We start from the raw sequence: 21,542 nt of genomic DNA, 5'->3' as shown, positions 1-21,542 counted from the left end.
AGTCTCTCAGTGCTTTCTCAACAAAGGTGCTTAGGCGGAAAGCGAAGTACAGCATACAGGCATCTGAAGAGAACTGTATCTTCTGCAGCTCTGAGAGTGCTCCTTCCCCAACCCCTTCAACTTATGCCCAAGCCCAGGAGTCAGGCCACTCAAGGCACCAACTGCTCTGGGCAGAAGGCCAGTGGGCCAGGCTGCGGTGTAGCTGGGAAGCACTGTGACATGGATGGATTCGAAGGCCATCTGTTTGGATACAAGCTCTAGAGCTAAGCTTTTCTCCTCCTTAATCAATGCTCTAAAGGATGGAGAGAGACATACTGCTCTCCGGGGGAACATGATGAGGCAGCTAACGTGCCTGTGGGGCAACCCAGTGACACTGTCAGACTGCCTGTCATCACTGGCTTTGCGGTCCATGAGAGCAGGCTCTGAGCAGCGGGAGGGCCTGGGCAAAGGATGGAAGAAGGGCAAAAACCACAGCGACCACTTGCTGAGTGTCGATTCTGTACTAGGCACTTTAGAACTCCACTTGTTCCTAACTACCACCATGTAGGCAAATTGAGGCTCAGGCATTAATAATTTGAGGTAACAAAGTAGTAAGTAAAAAAAAAACAAAAAAAATGAATTTCAGGTTTGTTATGTTCTAAAATCTGTGGACTATGAGACCATACCTACCAAAGTAGGATGAAGTAGTTTGTTGTCTCACTGATGGTGTAACTATACTTGCCTAACCAATACTCCCTATGAAATACTGCTCTGATACAAAGAACAGAAGTGTGCCAGGGATATGAAAAGAAAGGTAACTGGCTGTAACAAATGATTCATGTTTATCTGCAAGACTCTTCTAATGGGTTTCAAAGACAGGAACTGGGAGATTCCCTTGGCAAAATAAATTTGTACCTCAATCTCCTCCACGATGCTTCTCAGGTCAGCCTGCTGGGACAGGTAGGAGGCCGTCTGTAGAGCCTGGACTGTTCTGGAATGTAAAGAGTAAAACCCCAATGAATGGCAAGTCTCTATGCACCCCTTCCTGTATTGGGATATCTGTAAAAATATCCTGCTCTTGTTCTTTAGAAATGTGACAGTCTCGGGCCTGAAGGAGCTGGTTTACAGTCTATGTAAATGGGAATCTAATGGGGATTGTATGTACATTACATACAATCTATGTAATGTAAATCTAAATATATGGGAAAGAGGCAACAAAGACCATCACATTACAAGGAGTTCCCTGATGGTCTAGTGGTTAGGACTCAGTGCTCTCATCGCTGGGATCCCAGGTTCAATGATTGGTTGGGGAACTAAATCCCATAAGCCATGTAGTACAGCCAAAAAAATAGACCATTACTATCACAAAGTTCACTACAGCTAGAGAGAAGGCAACCTGGGCAACAGGATCCACAAAAGTACTGAAGGCAGAGAGAAGAGATGGAGCACCAGTGAACCCCCTTCTGAACCTCCGTTTGGTTCCTAATGGCATTGCACAGAGAACACTAGACGAAGACTTCATTAGCTCTAGAAGAGATACACTCTGAGATAGAATGGGACTCAATTCAACCAAGGGACATTGGGCATCCCCATGTCATATGAGGTACTGTGCCAGGCAGAGGCTAGCTACCTGTTAACTTTCTACTTTTCTTACTCCAAGACCAAAGAAACTTTGTGGAATGTACATATGTAGGTTGCTGGTAGAATCTGGAGCAACTTTTCTGAAACCAGATGAATGCAGCAGAAACAGGAAGCATTTGGTAAACATACAGCTAACACTTGTGCTGTTGTCATCCAGCTAGGAAACCTGAGAGCTGCTCGTCCTTGAGGCATTAAATAAGGTGAAAGGAATAAAAGATCTGGTTCTCAAACCAGAGTCTATTCTTTTTTTTTTCTTTTCTATTTCTATTATCATTTACTTCTGACTATAAAAGTACATATTTGTCAAAAATTCACACAGATTACTAAAGAAAGTTAAATTTCTTTAGGTTATTTAAGAAAGTTAAAATTCTTGTAATGCCTACCCCTAAAAGATAACTGCTCTCTAATTTATCTTTAACTTAATAGACTGTACACACTTTTCCATGAGTACATATAAATGTATTTCATCCTTATTAACAATGACAAAGTATTATATTGCTTAGATGAATCATAATTTACTCACTTAATCTTCAACTGATGCACATGTATGTTTTACTAGGTCATACAGTGCTGTAACTGTTAACCCTTATCCATGATTGTATATGTATATATACATTTTAATTCACTGAAGTGAAATTCACATGAAATTAGCCATTTGAAATTAGCCATACTAAATTCAGAGACATTTAGTATGTTTCACAATGTTGTATAATCACCACCTCTATATAGTCTTAAAGCATTCCCATCAGTCCAAAATATTAATAAAACCCTATATCCATTAAACAGTTTCATTCCATTTCCCATCCCCCACTCTCCCTGCCCCCTGGCCCTGGCAATCTGTGTTCTGTCTCTATGGATTTACCTATTCTGGATATTTCATATAAATGGAGTCATACAAATGTGACCTTTTGTGTTTAGCTTCTTTCATTTAGCATAATGTTTTCAAGGCTTGTCCACTCTTAACACAATCAGCACTTCATTCTTAAGGTGCGATGTAGTATGTACGTCCGACAAAGGTTTGCATAGTCAAAGCTTGCGATTTTTCCAGTGACTACTGGAAAACTATTGTATGGATGTGACAGCTGAGCGCCAAAGAATTGATGCTTTCAAACTGTGGTGCTGGAGAAGACTCTTGAGAGTCCACGGGAATGCAAGGAAATCAAACCAGTCAATCCTAAAGGAAATCAACCCTGAATATTCATTGCAAAGACTGATGCTGAAGCTAAAGCTCCAACACTTTGGCTACTTGACGTGAAGAGCCAATTCACTGGAAAAGACTCTGATGCTGGGAAAGACTGAGGGCAGGAGGAGAGGGGGGTGACAGAAGAAGAGATGTTTGGGTTGCATCACGGACTCAATGGACATGAGTTTGAGCAAACTCCAGGAGTTGGTGATGGACAGGGAAGCCTGGCATGCTGGGGTCACAAAGAGTTGGGCACAACTTAGTGAACAACAAACAACAAGTTAAGTATGTCCATGTAAGATATTTTATTAGGTTCTATTCTCTTAACGTGGGTAACTAAGAATGGAAATGGTGCTTTTAGAAGTGGAATGGAGAGAGCTGAGGACCCCTGGTGGTTAAGCTGATGCTGCTCAACCCTAGAAAGGTTCTCTAATTCTCAAGAGATGACCAGGCCTTTGTGTAAAAACACCATTTATCAAGTCAGTATTTTGGGGGATGTAGAGAGAGAATTTGTCTGCTTTCGTTGTGATTATAACAATTTAGATTCCCTCCATGGAAAAAAAATTCCATTAAGGTGGCAAGCTGGAAAACACAGGAGTCAGAACTCATGGAGATGCTTGTTAGAATGCACTTGAGAAAATGAAACCTGAATTTCCAAACAAGACAGAAATTCCACATCTGCCTACAATAAACACTGAGCCCAGAAAAGACTGCTAGGAGAGCCTAGAAAGAACTTTTCAATTAAGATATCATTTTTCTCTTCTTCAGAACAAGACAGCATCACGCTGGTAACAACCTCAGAAGTTTTCAGAATGAAATTAATCCACTTAGCTTAATCCAAAAGCCATTAATCATTGGCTTTATTTATTCCCCAGTCAGCAACTTCTCTCCCTCTGGAGCACTATATGCAAACACTAAGAAAGCAGATCCTGTCTTACTAATATACTGTTGATGATTCAAAGACACTGGGTTATGAGAGACCACAACAGCATCTTTTTAGATTGTTCACTCAAGCTTACAAATGTTCTTTTCCTGTTCTAGACAAGTTTATGAACATTCATTTCCTACAATAAGTTCAATTAAATGTAGAAGGCCCATTTAGAAAAGTCTTAATTTATATCAGATTTCCTAAAACAGGGCAATTGAGTAGTAATATTATATAAGGCATTCTGCCAGTTTGATCTTCACAATAACCCTATGAGACAGATATCATTCTCCCTGTTTAACATACGAAAACACTGAGGTTTAGGGAGGTTAAACAGCCTGCTCATGGTCACAAAGTATAAGAGGCTGGACTTGAACATTTCTCTCACATCCCAAGCGTGTGGTCTTCCTATCTGAAGTTTTTCAAGAGGAGAGAACAGAAATATAAAAGTATAGTTTTGAACTTAACTCTTTCTTGGGCACCTACCATGGTACCAGGCTCTCTGAGCACTACAAATAAAGCTAAAAAATTACAATACAATCAAGTAACCAGCTCCCTAAGAAAGGGACCTGAGAAGGAAATGCTCTAGCGAGCACGAACTCCATGTGGCCCATGCCCACTAAGACCAGGCACTGCACTAAGCTCTTGACAAGAACCATCTTACTGAACCTTGATATTTGTTCTGTGATGTTAGGATTACTGATCTCATTTACAGATGAGGCTCAGAGAGGTTAGTAACTTGCCCAAAGTCACACAGCAAGAAACAGAGCTAGTATTCAAACTCAAGTCTAACAGACCCCAAAATGGATATACTTTCCTTGTACTTCTTTCTGTTATGGAGTTTAGAGGAGGGAGATTTTCCCTTTTGCTTAGAGGGCAATGGAAAGATATTTCTGTAGAAGGTAGCATCTGAGTGAGGCACTGACAAATGAATTCATGACAGGAGACACAGTGGTGATAAGTCCTGTGACCTGAAACCAGAGCATCACAAGGGCCAAGCACTGGGCAAAGTGTGCACAAAATGTCATTCCTAGGAAAAGCCCCAGCCCCCAAGTCACTGATTACTGACCATGTGAAAATGAGTAGGATGTGAGAGTGACAAAGAGAAAGGCAACTGACTGTGAACCTGCTCTTAACAAAGCTTCAAGTTGAGAAACATTTCAGTTCTTAGCAAAAGCAAAAGCAAAAGCAAACCAAACACTGGGAGACAACTGAACTACTCTGCAGTAGGGCACTGCGTCGCTAATGTCTTGCTGACGATAAACAGGAGTCCAGGTACTCCAATCCCTCTCAGGGTTGCAATTAAATGGGGGGCACGTAGAAAATGAAATACATGTATACTGTGCTTAATGAGGAGTTTCAGGATCAAAGTGGGGAAAAACTACGTGCAACTTGTAAGCTTAGTAAACATCCTGAAGTCAGTTACAATACACGTACAATAAATGTATAACAAACAGGAAAGTTGCTCAGTGTTCCTTCCTAGTGTGTGCTTCTCCCTCACCCGAGCCTTTTGCAGACGAGCAGGGTTAGATCCCTAGGATACTCTCCCCTCTGAGCCCCTACTCCCCCGCTGGGTGCTGTCACCCACAGCTCTAAGGGACCCCATGAGCCCTCCTCCATGGCAGAGTCTCCACCATCACACCGTGGCCTGGCCAAGCCTCAGCACGAGACACACATGGCTCCCTGGCCTCCCTCTCCCTTGGTCACTCCTACTCTTGCTTCAGCCCTAACCTCAAATGCAATCGTGTCTCTGTAGCAGCACACTTATGTTCTGACTCAGTATTTGCCCTGGCCAGGGCAGCTACAGGAGACCATGTCTTGGGGAGCTGCACAAGGACATGGACCTTAGTACAACACGATGTCTGCAGTGCCGACAGAGCACCTGGAGCACAGCAGGTGCCCAGACAACACCTGTGGAACCAGCGGATGAAGCCTCTCGGGGAAGCAGCCTGAGAAGCGCTTGAGATGCGGACTTACGCTAGCACGGTCTCCTCCTTGCTGAGACGGGCAGTAAGGGCACCGAGCGCTTCCTGGGAAGCCAAGGGGAGGCCAAAGCCACTGAGGGCTGCCACTGCATGGTAGATCTGGGCCACCGAAGAGTCTTCGCTCACAGCTGCCAGTAGCAGGTCTTTGGTCTCATTTGAAATAGAGATCTAAGAAAGGACAGGCAGACACAGAGTTTAGAACAGGTGAGGGCCGCCTGCGGCAGGCAGAGCAATTACCACAATCATATCACCCACTTGGTCCTCGATCACTGTCTTCAACATCTCAGAAGCCAGAATTAAATATCTGGGAAACCTCAGCACAACACTTTTGAAAATATTCTGGCAAGTTACTAGCCTACTGATAGGGTTCTCCTGTGATCAAAAAAATAGATTTCTAGAAATGTGGCGTTTTCACTTTAAACATTTTGAAATGTTAAAGGGAGACTATAAGAAAAAAAGCAGGACTTCCCAGAAGAGAGGCAACTCAAGGAAGAAATTACTTAAAAATTCACAAAAAGTGAAAACTTGGGAAACATAAACCAAGTCCATCTCTTTAAGAAAAAAAAAAAACCCCACAAGAATGGAATTCCAATAGTCTCCCTGCTAAAAAGAAAAGTCTCACGTGACCACCTGTCTTCAAAAAAGGACTTGACAGTTTAAAGTAAACACAAACGTGAAGAAGCTGGACTCACCTCACACCCTGAGAGGGCCTGGCTGGACTGAGCGGCGTAGAAAAGGGAATCCACATTGCTGGGATCAAGGTTTGATTTAATGAAGGTGCACGCTTTCTAAACAGAGGGAAAATCAATGGTAAGTGGTGATACACACGATGACTGGGTCAAGTGTACGCAAGACTGAGCGACTGACCTGGACTGAACTGAACCACAGCCCCAGCTCAGGGGAAACAGCCCCTGAGAAAAGACCTCCAGGAAGCGCTTTCCCCCCAGGCCTGGAAGTAAGAGTTCACAGGATGGGGGGAGCCTCTTTTGGGGAAGAAGAGGCAGCAAACCGGCGTGTGTTTGCAAGCCTTTCTTTGGAAGGACCGTGTTAGCTTCTACAAGGGGAGAGCTCCAGAACTGCTCAGAGGCCCGATATTGCAGAATCACGGCCGAGATTCTGCTCTGCCCTTTGCGAGCCTTGCCAAGACATTCCTAGCTTCTAGCGTTACTGCCCAGGAAGGAGCAGGCTGCGGGAGTGTGTGAGACATGACTGGCGCCTTACTGGCCTCAGGGCCGCTACTGCCTTTCCTTTCGACCTAGGACCCAGGCCTACTTGGAGAGGGGTTAGGGTCTGGTTGTTTCCAAACTGCCAAGGGCTACAGCAATGAGAGCTCTGTCAAAGGTAAGGGAAGAGCAATTGGATGGATTCTCAAGACGTTGCTTGGTCGCACTTTTTTGAATGATGAATAAAATTCTGAGCAATCTATGATGGCTTAAAGAACCAGCCACACAAGATTTCAGTTTTTAAACAGATATTTTTCACAGGAAGCTATATTACTCCCAAATGCTAACTTCATAGAAAGAGCAACTCTAGGGCTTCCCTGGTGGCTCAGTTGGTAAAGTATCTGCTTGCAAAGCAGAAGACCTGGGTTTGATTCCTGGGTTGCGAAGACCCTCACCTGGAGAAGGGAATGGCTACCCACGCCAGTATTCTTGCCTAGAGAATCCCATGAACAGAGGAGCCTGGTGGGCTACAGTGCATGGGGTCACAAAGAGCTGGACATGACTAAGCAACTAAGCATACACACACACAGTCCTTCTGAAGCTGGAAGTAAGGAAAGGAAAGGTGGTCACTCCCACTGACACCTGCTCTGGCATAACCTGTGCAGGGTGTTTATGATGCTCTTCCTCTTAATGAACATGAGGACCCTGTGGCAGGTATTATCATCCCCAGTGAACAGAGTAAGAAACTGAGGTTCAGCATTGGTAGGTAACCTCATGAAGGTTACAAAGCTAATAAATGGCAATGTCTTCACTCAGATGTCTCCAAAGCTAAGTCAGGTTCAACACATCTAAAAAGGATTTGAAGAAGAAAACAATCTATTCAAGAAATCCTTTCAGCAGAATGTGGGTAATTGCTGTGTGCTTTGTCGCCATCTGGTGCTTTAACAATAGAACAACATCCAAAGCCCCAAATGACTATGGTCATTGTTAGCACTTTTTGAGCACTTAAAATGAGGCAAGCAGTGTTGACAAGTGCTGTATAAGCATTTCTCCTTTAGTAAGAGGATCTATGCACTAGGTCCTCCTATTACCTGAATTTTACAGATAAGAAAACTGGGGCATAAGGTCACTCAGCTCTTAATGAAGGAACTGGAATTCAGACCCAGGCAGCCTGGCTCCAGTCTGAGCTATACAACCTTTCTAGGGACTACAAAAACGACCTATTCCTGTGTGAAGCCAGCATCATGCCTACTATACTTGCTTTGCAGAGACAGATCTACCAGCTGTCTGTGATTTCAAAGCTCAAAATGTCAGCAGCTTGTTTTTGCTTTTTTTCCTATGTGGGATGGTCGATCTTGAGCCTGCAGGAAGGAAGCTGGCCCCAGATTTCTCCAAATCCACATTTGTTTGCCTCCAATTCTTACGTGTCTAAAGACAGGAAACCACAGACACGCCTTTGTAGGAGGGTCATGCACGCTCCATTCTCTTTGACTCCACGAACCACAGCCTGTCAGGCCCCTCTTGGGGAAAATTCCATGAATATGGAGGCAAGAATACTGGAGTGGGTTGCCATTTCCTCCTCCAGGGGATCTTCCCAATTCAGGGATCGAACCTGCATCTCCTGCATTGGCAGGCAGATTCTTTACCAAGGAGTCACCTGGGAAGCCCTACATATACAGTACTTAACACTGAAATGAAAGATGTTCATTCTTCATTAACACCTAAAATCAACTCTTATTCCACACTCCACTGTTCCCAGAGCTGTGCTCTCCTCTCATACTTACTCAACCCCATTCCTCTGTTTTCCTGTTGAATCTGTTATGACAAAATAACCAAAATCTCCCCTAATGATCTATCTATGACAGCAACCAACTCAGTGGATCTAACAGAACTGAGGGAGTTCTCCCTACTCACTGAAAGCAACGACAGCTGAGCAGGACACACCCCACTACATGGAAGTGGCAGTAACAGAGACTCTTTCTCAACTGGTTTATTTAATGTGCATCTCTAATAAGGAAATCCACCAGCTCCTAAACATCCATACAACTCCCTTCCTTCCACGGCTTACAATGTACACATCACACCCTCACCACAGCATGTTTCGTAAGTGATTAGAAGAATGAAATATGTGATTAAGCCATTTATTTTCTGATTAAGAGGCACATTTAGAGAGTTTTCATTTCTATTACGCTAAAGTTTACAATTCATTCATTCAACAAATATTTGTGGAACACCTTTTGTTCAGTAGGCATTAAGCAATGCGGATGGCAGTTTGATAAAAAAAATAAAACATCAATGTACATGAACTACCACTATTACATAATAGTACCATCAAGAGCTAATACTGATTACACACGTATTACCTGCCATCATCATGCTAACCACCCTACATCCATCAGCTGTGAGCTGTACTGTAACTATCTCCATGTTACAGATGAGAAAACAAAGATTCTGAAAGGTTCGGTAAGCAGCACAGGTCCCTCGGTGGTGCGGTAAGTCAAGATCTTGAAGCCAACCACTGAATTAGGAACAAAAAGGCACAGCTAACTGTACAATTTGGAGAAGGAAATGGCAACCCACTCCAGTATTCTTGCCTGGAGAATCCCATGGACAGAGAAGCCTGGCAGGCTACAGTCCATGGGGTCCCAAGAGTAGGACACGACTTAGCGACTAAACCACCACCACCACCAATCACACAATTAGCTGTGGTGTTGCAGAAGACTCTCAAGAGTCCCTTGGACTGCAAGGAGATCAAACCACTCAATCCTAAAGGAAATCAGTCCTGAATTACTCACCGGAAGGACTAATGCTAAAGCTGAAACTCCAATACTTTGGCCACCTGATGGGAAGAACTGACTCATTTGAAAAGACCTGATGCTGGGAAAGATTGAAGGCAGGAGGAGAAGGGGATGACAGAGAATGAGACAGCTGGATGGCATCACTGACTCGATGGACTTGAGTTTTAGCAAGCTCTGGCAGTTAGTGATGGACAGGGAAGCCTAGTGTGCTGTAGTCCATGAAATCGCAAAGAGTCGGACATGACTAAGCAAATGAACTGAATCACACAATTACCCCCGAATCACAGTGCACTGCAGCTGTCTGGATGGCTTTAGCCTATACCTTCAGCCTGGGCCAACATCCACTCGAACTTGTGACATCAGCAGAGAACACCCGCAGGGGCAAGAGTTCAATCTAAATCCACATGCAGCTCCAAATCATGAGACAGATTAAAACGTAGCGTTCTGGGCTTCCCTGGTGGTCTGGTGGTTAGGAATCTGCCTGTCAGTGCAGGGACTTGTTGGGTTCAATCCCTGGTCTGGGAGGAAGGATCCTACATGCCGCAGGGCAACTGGGCCCGTGCACCACAACTACTGAGCCTGCACTCTAGAGTCCATGAACTACAACTACTGAAGCCACTTGCCTACAGCCTGCGCTCCACAAGAGAAGCCACCGCAACGAGAGGCCTGCACACCACAGCTAGAGAAAGCCCGCATGCAGCAACAAAGACCCAGCACAGCCAAAAAATATAGAAATAAATCTTTTTAAAAAAAAGACATCATTCAAGTTAGAGTAAGACCACCCCACTCTTCCAGGAGGCCCCTGGACTGAATGCTATGGTCCCACAAATGTTTGAAATCCATCAGTAGAAACCTCTCATCTGCATTCAAATCCAAAATGTAAAATTAACCTAATAATCCCCATTTTCTCTCCTATACTTGATGGTACAAAACCTCTGCTGGTCAAGATTGCTCCACTCTATGCCTCTCAACTGCTCTCTCTCTTCCCAGGCTCTTTACAGACACCATGGGCTGTCCATACAGTATCTACACCAGCCCCGTCTGAACTCTCATGAATAAATTATCAAAAGCAAAATTATAAAAGCAAACGTTTTAAAATATTAATTATAACAATAGTTAACAATCAAAGGGCCTTTCATGGGCCTGTTACCTATCAGGCATAACATGATTTCACATTATCTTTTCAATGATCCCAGGAGAAAGGCATCATAACTCCCATTTTACCGAGATGGAGCCAAGATCAAAAGCTTGGGCTAACGACTCTGCTGCTTGTGCACTTTCTTTTGAGTAAAACTAATTTTATCAGGCGGTACCTTGACCTAGAGGGTTTACAACAACATGAGGAAAGTTAGTTTCAACAGTCACACACAGAAATACCAGGCAGGAACAAATAATAGCTATCAGGAAGATATTTGAATTTCTGAAAAAGTGCAGCTCTCATACAGCAGGGATTAGCAAATTTTCTACAAAGGGTCAGAGAATAAATAGGCTTTGGGGGCCAGATAACTCCCTTTAGTAATTACTCAACTTTACTGTTAAAGTGTAAAAGTAGCCATAAGCAATATACAAATGATGGGTCTAGTTGTGTTCCAGTAAACTTTTATTTACAGTTAACAGACTTCAAGCTGGATTTGACCCTAGGAGCCATTATTCAGATGATGGTTGGCAGACACAGGGCAATTTTCCTACCCTTTCTGAACTTATGTTTTCTCCTCTATTATAGGAAAATGTTTCTGACCATATGGAATTAAGAACTGGAAAATTCTTAAAGAGATGGGAATACCAAACCACCTGACCTGCCTCTTGAGAACTCTGTATGCAGGTGAGGAAGAAACAATTAGAACTGGACATGGAACAACAGACTGGTTCCAAATAGGAAAAGGAGTACGTGAAGGCTGTATATTGTCACCCTGCTTATTTAACTTCTATGCAGAGTACATTATGAGAAACGCTGGGCTGGAAGAAGCACAAGCTGGAATCAAGATTGCCAGGAGAAATATCAATAACCTCAGATATGCAGATGACACCACCTTTATGGCAGAAAGTGAAGAAGAACTAAAGAGCCTCTTGATGACAGTGAAAGAGGAGAGTGAAAAAGTTGGCTTAAAACTCAACATTCAGAAAACTTTAAGATCATGGCATCTGGTCCAATCACTTCATGGGAAATAGATGGAGAAACAGTGGAAAGTGACAGACTTTACTTTTTTGGGTTCCAGAATCACTGCAGATGGTGACTGCAGCCAAGAAATTAAAAGACACTTGCTCCATGGAAGAAAAGTTATGACCAACCTAGACAGCATCTTAAAAAACAGAGACATCACTTTGCCAACAAAGGTCCGTCTAGTCAAGGCTATGGTTTTTCCAGTAGTCATGTATGGATGTGAGAGTTGGACTACAAAGAAAGCTGAGCACCGAAGAATTGATGCTTTTGAACTGTGTGTGATGTTGAAGACTCTGGAGAGTCCCTTGGACTGCAAGGAGATCCAACCAGTCCATCCTAAAGGAAATCAGTCCTGAATATTCATTGGAAGGACTGATGGTGAAGCTGAAACTCCAATACTTTGGCCACCTGATGGGAAGAACTGACTCATCCAAAAAAGACCCTGACGCTGGGAAAGATTGAAGGTGGGAGGAGAAAGGGACGACAGAGGATGAGATGGTAGGATGGCATCACCGACTCGATGGACATGAGTTTGAGTAAACTCCAGGACTTGGTGATGGACAGGGAGGCCTGGCGTGATGCAGTCCATGGGGTCACAAAGAGTCGGACACCACTGAGCGACTGAACTAAACTGAGAATTAACAACACTCAAGATAACATGTCCAGTGTATCTGGCATATATCAGATATTCAATAGATAGTAGCAATTACTGATTCTAGTCCCAGCCAGGAAAGATAAACCAAGGACATCAGAAATTCTCAAAGACTACCAGTTCACAAAAACACACACATACAGAAACATTCTGGCCCACTGGCAAAAATGGAACATTTTAAGCATCAAAAAAAAAAAAAAAAAAAAATTGCAATGGACTCCAAGACATCAACTGGGACTACCTATTTTGACCAGGACGGAATCAAAATATTAAACTGCCACATATAACTATAAAACTGAACAAAATGAGATGTTGAGACACCAGACAGCACAAGGCTGTGATCCTTGAAAAAAAGTAAGAAGTATGACAGTAGTACAAATGATGGGAGTTTGAAGAGAAATATTTTGTTATAAGGTCCTTTCCTTACTCATGATGCAGCAAAATAATTCAAAATATACTGTAATAAGTTAAGATGCATATTACAGGGACTTGCCTGGTGGTCCAGTGGTTGAGAATTCACCTGCCAATGCAGGGGACATGGGTTCGATCCCTGGTCCAGAAGATTCCATATGCCACAGAACAACCAAGCCCAGGCCACAAATACTAAGCCTAGAGCCCATGAGCTGCAGCTATTGAAACCTGTGCTCACCAGTAAGAGAAGCCTCCACAACGAGAAGCCTGTCCACCAGGCTAGAGTAGCCCCCACATGCCACAACTAGAGAAAGCCCACACGCAGCAACCAAGACCCAGTACAGCCAATTAAATATTAAGTTTTTTTAAAAAAGATGTTTATTACAATCTCTAGATCAACTGCTAAAATGCTAAGTAAGCAAAAAGTCAATAAAAGAGATAAACTATTTTTAAAAAAAAGATTCAAACTAAGAAAGGAAAGGAAGAGGAAAGGATGGATAGACAAATAGAAAATAACAAAATGGTAGACTTAAATCCAACAGCATAGTTACAAAAAATATAAATGAACTAAATCCCCAACTAAGAGACTGAGATTGTCAGAATAGATGAAAAAACAAATCCCTGCTATATACTGTGTACAAGAGATAGACTAGTGTTACAACACGTGAATCTAATTTTATCATAACTAAAAATGAAACAATCAGGTATCATGCATCCACTAATAGGAAGTACACAGCACTGCCTACAAACTGACTCTGAATATAAATAAGCCTCAAGAATTATCTGTTTATAAGAATCCAAGAGTTAAGAAAAGATGTTCAAAAACAACATGAGGATATAATCAATCAAAGGCAGAATGTGGAAAATTCTCCAGGACAAGTTGACAAGTAAAAGATGGGGGCAGAGGGAGACTGTTAAAGATACAAAGGATGTGAGAGTCCAGGAGGATGCCAAGACAGGCCTTGGCAAAGGGAGTGAGCCGCTAACTGGACACGTTGCTGCTGCTAAGTCGCTTCAGTCGTGTCCAACTCTGTGTGACCCCATAGACGGCAGCCCACCAGGCTTCCCGTCCCTGAGATTCTCCAGGCAAGAACACTGGAGTGGGTTGCCATTTCCTTCTCCAATGCATGAAAGTGAAAAGTGAAAGTGAAGTCGCTCAGTCGTGTCCGACTCTAGCGACCCCATGGACTGCAGCCCACCAGGCTCCTCCATCCACGGGATTTTCCAGGCAAAAGTACTGGAGTGGGGTTACCGCTCCCTAAATTGCAGTGTCCTCTGAAGATTACATTGCCCTGATCTGTTGAATCCAGGCATGGCTACCAGACTTGCTTTAGGCAAAGAAATGAGAAAGAAAAAACAAGTGGCAAGTATCTCTTCTGAAGAGAAGTTGTAAAAGTTATGCTTTCATCTCTACAACAGTCCAGAAAGAGACTACTCCATCAGGCTAAATCTTAGCCTGAAGAATATGAAGCAAAGCCCCAGCTGACTGTTGATGGCCATATTATAATACAAGTGAAAAATAAACTTTAGTCATAAACCATTTAAATGTGGGGCCATTTCCATGCTAGTATAAGAAAGGCAGCATTCTAAAGATGTCATTGTCAGATTTCCATCCATTGATTATATATTTGAACACTAACCTAAGAATTGCTATGAAGGGATTTTTTTTAGGTGTAATTACAGCCCCCAAACAGCAGACCTTAAAATTTAGAGATTTTCCAGGTAGGCCTGACCTAAAAGGTAAGCCCTTTTAATTGCAGAGAGTTTTCTCCAACTGGTAGCAGAAGAGGAGGTCAGAGAGATTTGAAGAGCAAGGACTCAACATGCCATGACTCACCTAAGTGGGGACAGGGCAAGATGAAAAGAAAGGAGATGGTCGTGAGGAGTGGACAGCAGCCCTTGGCTTGACAGCGAGAAAATGGGGACCTCAGACCCACGACCACAAGAAACTGGATTCTGCCAACAACCTGAAGAGCCTACGGTTAAGAGCCAAGCCTGGCCAATATCTTCAAAGGGACCTATGAGACACTAAGCAGACAGCTCTGCCAAGCCTGTCTGGACTTCTGACCTACAGAACTATCCATTCATAAATCAGTGTTGTTTTAAATCCCTAAGTTCACAGTAATTTGTTACACAACTATAGGAAACTGAGACACAAGGCTTATGTGAGAAACCTGGCCCTGATTCCCTACCCTAGGCTGTCCATGTTGCTGTAATAAATAAACTGTAAATTCACAATTTAAGACTTTTCCTAAATCCAGGAAAGGTTTCAGTCATGATGCATTTTTCCTCATCAAAGATCCAAAAAATGTATCAGAATTGCCTGATGCTGTAACTGTCAGTGTTTAATAAAAGTGAATGCTCCCCATCTTGAATTCCTTTAATATTTATTAGCCACACACACGGGGCACTTAACAAGTATACCCTCACTGTAAGTGAAGTGAAATGAAATGGAAGTCACTCAGTCGTGTCCGACTCTTTGCCACCCATGGACTGTTGCCCGTGAGACTCCTCTGCCCATGGGATTCTCCAGGCAAGAACACTGGAGTCGGTTGCCATTCCTTTCTCCAGGGGATCCTCCCCACCCAGAGATCAAACTGCGATCTCCGTAATTCTTTACCGTCTGAGCTACCAGGAAACCCCAGCCTCACTGTAAAAGTTTCAATAAAAGCTACAGAAAGTTCCTAAAGGATTTATGACTTGGTCTTCTTTATACTTTACTAAACACCCGGCATGGTACTAACATACATTAGTCATTCAGGAGAAAAAAGAGGATCTGTCAGATTGATATAAATAGTTATGATATTGGCTTAGCCTTGGGTATTCTCAAATAAGCAAGAGTTAGGTTTGAAGTAAACAAAAGGAAGACAGTGAGGGAATGAGGCCACCAGGGCAAAAGTGATCTCACCTTTACATCTGGCACCTGGGCACCAAGGCTGCTGAGTCCCACGATGGAGTAGAAAGCAGACTCCAAACTTGTGAAAGGGCGGTCCAGAGAGGCTTTCAGTCTCTCCACGTCATGCTTGGTGAGGTAGTGAGTAGGCGTCAAAGCCTGGGTGCTGGCTATGATTGTCAGGGCCAACAGGAAGACAGTGCTTGAACCTTAGGGGGAAATGATTGTTAAATAAATACACTCCACACTATTCAAACTTTTATACACAGTTCCAATGATGAGGCGCACCAAGGTCTGGGAACCAAGTCATGTAAGGAAGGGTGAGGAAATGGGAGGTTCCACCTGGGGAACCGCTGGGCACAGTCTTCAACTATTTGAATGACAGTTCTCCCAGCAGCTTCTGGGCATCTAAAGCAAGGGGCTCATCATGCCATTCCTGTCTCAGGTATGTTTGTAGCTCCAATGCCTCCTAGGACAAATCCAAACCCGAGTCCTCACGTGGCCTTGCCTGTTTCCCAGTGGGATCTCTTCCTCCACTCTTTCATCTGTGGCTCTCTGCCCTCCTCTCCGTTCCTCTAACGAGTCGTGTTCTTTCCTACCCAGCTCTTTGGCATGTCTTCTCCTGCTTAATTTCAACTTTCAGATTTCAGGTCAAGTATCTCTTCCTTTGGAGAAGGCAATGGCACCCCACTCCAGTACTCTTGCCTGGAAAATCCCATGGACGGAGGAGCCTGGTAGGCTGCAATCCATGGGGTCGCTAAGAGTCAGACACGACTGAGCGACTTCACTTTGACTTTTCACTTTCATGCATTGGAGAAGGAAATGGCAACCCACTCCAGTGTTCTTGCATGGAGAATCCCGGGGACGGGGGAGCCTGGTGGGCTGCCATCTATGGGATCGCACAGAGTCAGACACGACTGAAGCAACATAGCAGCAGCAGCATCTCTTCCTTAAGAAGCCCCCCAGCAGCCCTCCTCTGGATGGGGTCCCAGTTCTATGGTGAAACACAAGGTGTCTGGGGCCAGGTTTAAATCTCAGCTCTGTCACTTTTTAGCCAGGTGGCCATGGCAGTTACAATGTGACCAGTCTGTGCCTCAGTTTCCTCAAGTGGGATAATACCAGTATCTACCTCAGGGTTGTTAGGATTACATGCATTAAGTTAGAGTATCTTAGTGGCATGTATATAAATGTATATCTAGTGTATATATATAATGTATATCTAGTGTATATATATATGTATATATATAGTGTATATATATAATGTATATATAGTGGCATGTATATAAATAAGGGTTACTACTCCTTCTTTTACATTATTGTTGTTGTTTCTATATTTCTCAAAGCAACTTACAATTCTATGTAGTATTTTTTACAACTAAATTTAGTAATGTCTGATTCCTCTGCTAAACTATAAGCTCCACGAGGATAGGCTGTTGCTTTTATTCATCCCAGTATTTCCAAGCCTTGCACATGGTAGTACTGAACTAATATTTGCTGAATAAATGGGAAAAAAAAAATCAGTCCTCATCTATTATGCCCCAGGGGACAGAGGGAAATGCCAGGAGTCGAACATTTCTACTTTTCATTGGAATAAAATCCTTTCAAACAGGCAGCTTCATGAACAGTCTGCCTTCCAAGTAACAATAATCACAAGGTTAACATTTATAATTAATTCCCCTTTGCCTATATCGTCTACTTCAGTTTGAACTAGAACCCCTTAAGAAAGGTATTTTACAAATAAGAAAGACAACCAGAACAGCCTTTAGACACAGCCAATCTTGGACTCATATCCAGGTCCATCTAGAGTTCTCACTCCACTATTTTTGGGAGAATGTTGATGAAGGGATGCCTACATTAGGGATATGAGTGTTCGTGCTACTTAAGCCCTGGTGTGTATTAAATAACCTAAAGAATGTGAAAGCTCTTTAAAAAAACTAGAAAGAGATCTGTAATGTGGATCATCATTCATCAAATGTTTCTGAATAACTACTATGTACCAAGAACTATCTTTGGTGTTAATACAACATGAAACGGAACAAAAACCCCTAACCTCATGGAACTTACACTCTACTGGGAAAAGACATGACACAAAAAAACTAAGAAACATTATTCATCATCTTAGAAGGTGAAAAGTGCTGTGGAGAAAAATAAAGAACATAAGGGATATCTGGGAAGAGCTGCAACTTTAAACATGGCAGCCTCTGAAGGCCTAACTAAGAAATAGAGATATTATGTATAAACCTGAGGGAAAAGAGGGAGAAAGTCATGAAGATATCCAGAGGGAAACTATCCCAAGAAGAAAAGCAAGTACAGAGACAGGAGGACATGGCTGGAGAGGATTAAGCAAGGGGTGAGAAGTAGGACAAGGTGACAGACACAGCAAAGGTCAAACCTGGACGACCCTATGGGCACTCTGGCTTTTATTGAGAAAATTTTGAGCAGAGGAGTGATCTGTTTTACATTTTAACAGGAACTTTGTGTTGAGAACAAACAATACTGTGCTGAGATTACAGAGGAGCAAGGATAGAACCGGAGAAGGCAATGGCACCCCACTCCAGTACTCTTGCTTGGAAAATCCCATGGACGGAGGAGCCTGTTAGGCTGCAATCCATGGGGTCGCTAAGAGTTGGACACAACTGAGTGACTTCACTTTTACTTTTCACTTTCATGCACTGGAGAAGGAAATGGCAACCCACTCCAGTGTTCTTGCCTGGAGAATCCCTGGGACGAGGGAGCCTGGTGGGCTGCCGTCTATGGGGTCGCACAGAGTCGGACACGACTGAAGTGACTTAGCATAGCATAAGGATAGAAAAAGAGACACCAATCAGGAGACCACAGCCATACCTCAAGAAAAAAGATGGTGGTGGTCTAAACCAGGGGACCAGTTGGCTAGAACTCAATTAGAATTGCTGATACGTGTAAAGATGTAAAAGAGGGATCCAGATACTAATGCTGACCCAGTGCCTTGAATTCATGCATGTACTCAGTACATTAAGATCTAGAAACTATGACCAGCATTTTCCCAGCTAGACTGCAAGTTCCTCTAACACAGCACTTGTGCTAGTGTCCTGATATTCCCACCTCATATCAACGATATTAATGATATTACATCTTTGGGGACTGTAATCTGAGCACTTAACACGTGCCTGGTATGCCCACACAATACAAAAGAACTCTGTGTGCCTTTAGTCATTAAATCCTCACAATACCCTAGTCTGTGCACTTTACAGACAAAGAAACTGAGTCTCAGAAATAGTTACCTGCCCTAAGACAGGTTAACTAGTTGAGAATCAAACTGCAGGAACTCTATTATCTTCAACCTGTCAAATAATGGAGCAGTGAGCCCACAGATTTATTCATTGTTACCTTGGGCAAGTTACCTGTCTTCTCTGAGATTCCGTCTGTCAAGTGGAAATAATAAAATAGTACACATTTCCCAAGTTGCTGTGAGACTACACGAGGTTGCATCCTGCAGTGTCCTCTCAATACCTGGCAATATAGTTCAGTTTACTGAGTGCTTACTGATGCCGCGCACTGTTCTACACTATGCAGGGAGATGGTCTCATTTAACTCCCATTGTAATTTACGAGACTAACCTATTTAACAGATGAGAAACTGAGGTGCAGAGGAGTTAAGTAACTTGCACAGGGTCACTTTACGAAAACGTGGCAGACTGCAAGTTTGTACCCGGAGACATCTTAACTTCAGAACTCACGCTCGTAAGTTCTCAAAGAGGTGTGATTTTCTAACCCCTTTCACTGAACAGGAAACTATGGTCCAAAGGACGATTTAGCCAAAAGCTCACTCTTAGGCCACCTGGCCCGGAAGCCGGCGCGAGTCAAATGAATGGGTGAAGCCAGACCGCGGGTTTCCGCGGCTGCGGTTCCCGACTGGGTCTCGGGGGGACCCGTAGCCCGCGCCGTACCGACCGCCACCCTCTCCTCCACTCGCCCGCAGTCCCAACTGCTGGCCAGGCCAGCCCCCCCTCAGACGCCGGACCCCCAAAGAGCCCGAGCTCATGCCCCTGCCCCGCAGGGGAAGAGGACCACTCCTGGCCGGCCCCCGAATGGCCAGCACTAGCCCCCCGCGGGCGACGGCCCACTCGCCAAGGCGTGTGGGCCGCGGGACTCCCTTGTCGAGCCCTGCGCAACGCCTCACCCGGCAGCGCCATTCCTCCGAGCAGGTCCCACCAGGGCCCGAGCCGCAGGCGGACTTCCGCTCGAGAAGGTGGCTCCAAAAGGGCTCCGGAGGGGACGCCGGGGACTCGCGGCAGACCCCGTGTGCTGGGATGGGCTCCAGGCACAGGTCAGTCCCCGCCGTTCCGCTGGGCAGGGCGGCGCTCACCAGCTGCACAGTGTTGAGCGCGCAGTGCGCCACGGCCCGCGCGTACAGGTCCGCTTCCTCTCCCCCGCGCCCCGGCCCACTTGGAACCGACCTCCTTGCAACGGTCCCATTCCGGAAGGCACCGGCAGGCGGTTGGACAAGGCCTCAGGGGTGGGCCCGAGACGGGGCCTCCTGTGATTGGTCGGTCGCAGTGTCACTCAGTCGTCTCTCTGCAACCCGGCCGATTTTAAAGGAATGGAAAGGGTCCGGTGGAAAAGGGCCGGCAACATTTGAGCGGTTTGCGGGTTTGTTTTTTTTTTTTTAATAAGAAAATTATAGCAGCTTTCCCTGAAGATTGTTTCGGTTGTTAGTAACTGACTTATAAGTTACTTTTAAACCGATCTGCATACTTTTGTGTGAGGAGAATATAAATCCCAATGGAAGTGACTCGTCTAAGAATTTATTAATTAGGTAACTCAGATTATTCAACGTTTACGGGATAGCCAGACAGCGTACTAAACGCTCCATATACTTTGTTTCATTCACTGCTCATCCCCAGTCTGTGAGATATGTACTATTAATATTTCCATTTTATAGAGAAGAAAATTTAAAAATGTTAACCGGGACAGTCTGACTATAATCTGCTTTTAACTGTTACGAACACAAAGTATTCAGAATGCGATATAACTTTTACAATCATTAGTGTCCTGGATATTACCGTCTATTACTGTCCCAAACAAGGAAGAGTCAGTTCTTTCTCTGTTTGGTCGTGTGCTACTGTATGGTATACTAGCCATTAAATATGTGGATATTTTAATTTGAATTTAATTAAAATTAAAAATTCAGTTTGTCATTTGTATTAGCCATATTTCAAACATTCAGTGGCCCCATGTGGCTGGTGGAGATGATACTGAACTGCGCACAATTATAGAGCATATAGAACATTTCCATTGTCACAGAATATTCTAATGGACAGCACTGATCTAGAATATATAAAGAACTCCTCCAACTCAATACTAAGACAACCAGTGGTGTGCTGAAGCCTCAAACTGGCTTGTGAGAGTCAACTGTTAATTTTCTCAGAAATTTTGATAAACCTCAAAGTCCTACTGGGATGTTGGCAATTGGATCTCTGGTGCCTTTTTTTAAATTGCCAAATTTGAAATAGTCAAATTGTCTAGTCAAAGCTATGGTTTTTCCAGTAGTCGTGTATGGATGTGAGAGCTGGACTATAAAGAAAGCTGAGCACTGAAGAATTAATGTTTTTGAACTATGGTGTTGGAGAAGACTCTTCAGAGTCCCTTGGACTGACTGCAAGGAGAGCAAACCAGTCAATCCTAAAGGAAATCAGTCCTGAATATTCATTGAAAGGACTGATGCTGAAGCTGAAACTCCAATACTTTGGCCACCTGCTGCCAAGAATTGACT

General features: G+C 43.8%; 2 protein-coding genes and 1 non-coding gene across 5 annotated transcripts in view; 1 reads left to right on the top strand and 2 right to left on the bottom strand.

The window, feature by feature from the left end:
- RPN2 (ribophorin II) overlaps positions 1-20,082 on the bottom strand; it is a 54,480-nt gene extending 34,398 nt beyond the window's left edge. For both annotated transcript variants that reach the window (XM_014478286.2, XM_005896006.3), the window contains exons 1-5: positions 19,950-20,082; positions 15,807-16,000; positions 6,406-6,501; positions 5,706-5,881; positions 895-970 (exon numbers count right to left, since the gene is read on the bottom strand). In XM_014478286.2, coding sequence (XP_014333772.1) covers positions 895-970; positions 5,706-5,881; positions 6,406-6,501; positions 15,807-16,000; positions 19,950-19,962 — 555 coding nt within the window. In that variant the 5' untranslated portion in view covers positions 19,963-20,082. The remainder of the gene's footprint in view (positions 1-894; positions 971-5,705; positions 5,882-6,405; positions 6,502-15,806; positions 16,001-19,949) is intronic.
- Positions 8,213-8,343, bottom strand: LOC138990560 (small nucleolar RNA SNORA38). The gene has a single exon (XR_011466691.1). It is a non-coding gene; the product is annotated as a small nucleolar RNA SNORA38 (small nucleolar RNA).
- Positions 19,810-21,542, top strand: part of MROH8 (maestro heat like repeat family member 8) — a 40,840-nt gene continuing 39,107 nt past the window's right edge. For both annotated transcript variants that reach the window (XM_005896005.2, XM_005896004.2), the window contains exon 1: positions 19,810-20,096. In XM_005896005.2, the coding sequence (XP_005896067.2) occupies positions 19,810-20,096 (287 nt within the window). The remainder of the gene's footprint in view (positions 20,097-21,542) is intronic.

This window comes from Bos mutus, chromosome 13 (assembly GCF_027580195.1).
Source record: "Bos mutus isolate GX-2022 chromosome 13, NWIPB_WYAK_1.1, whole genome shotgun sequence".
In the NCBI taxonomy this organism is placed as follows: Eukaryota; Metazoa; Chordata; class Mammalia; order Artiodactyla; family Bovidae; genus Bos; species Bos mutus.
This window is presented reverse-complemented; position numbering and strand designations above follow the sequence as displayed.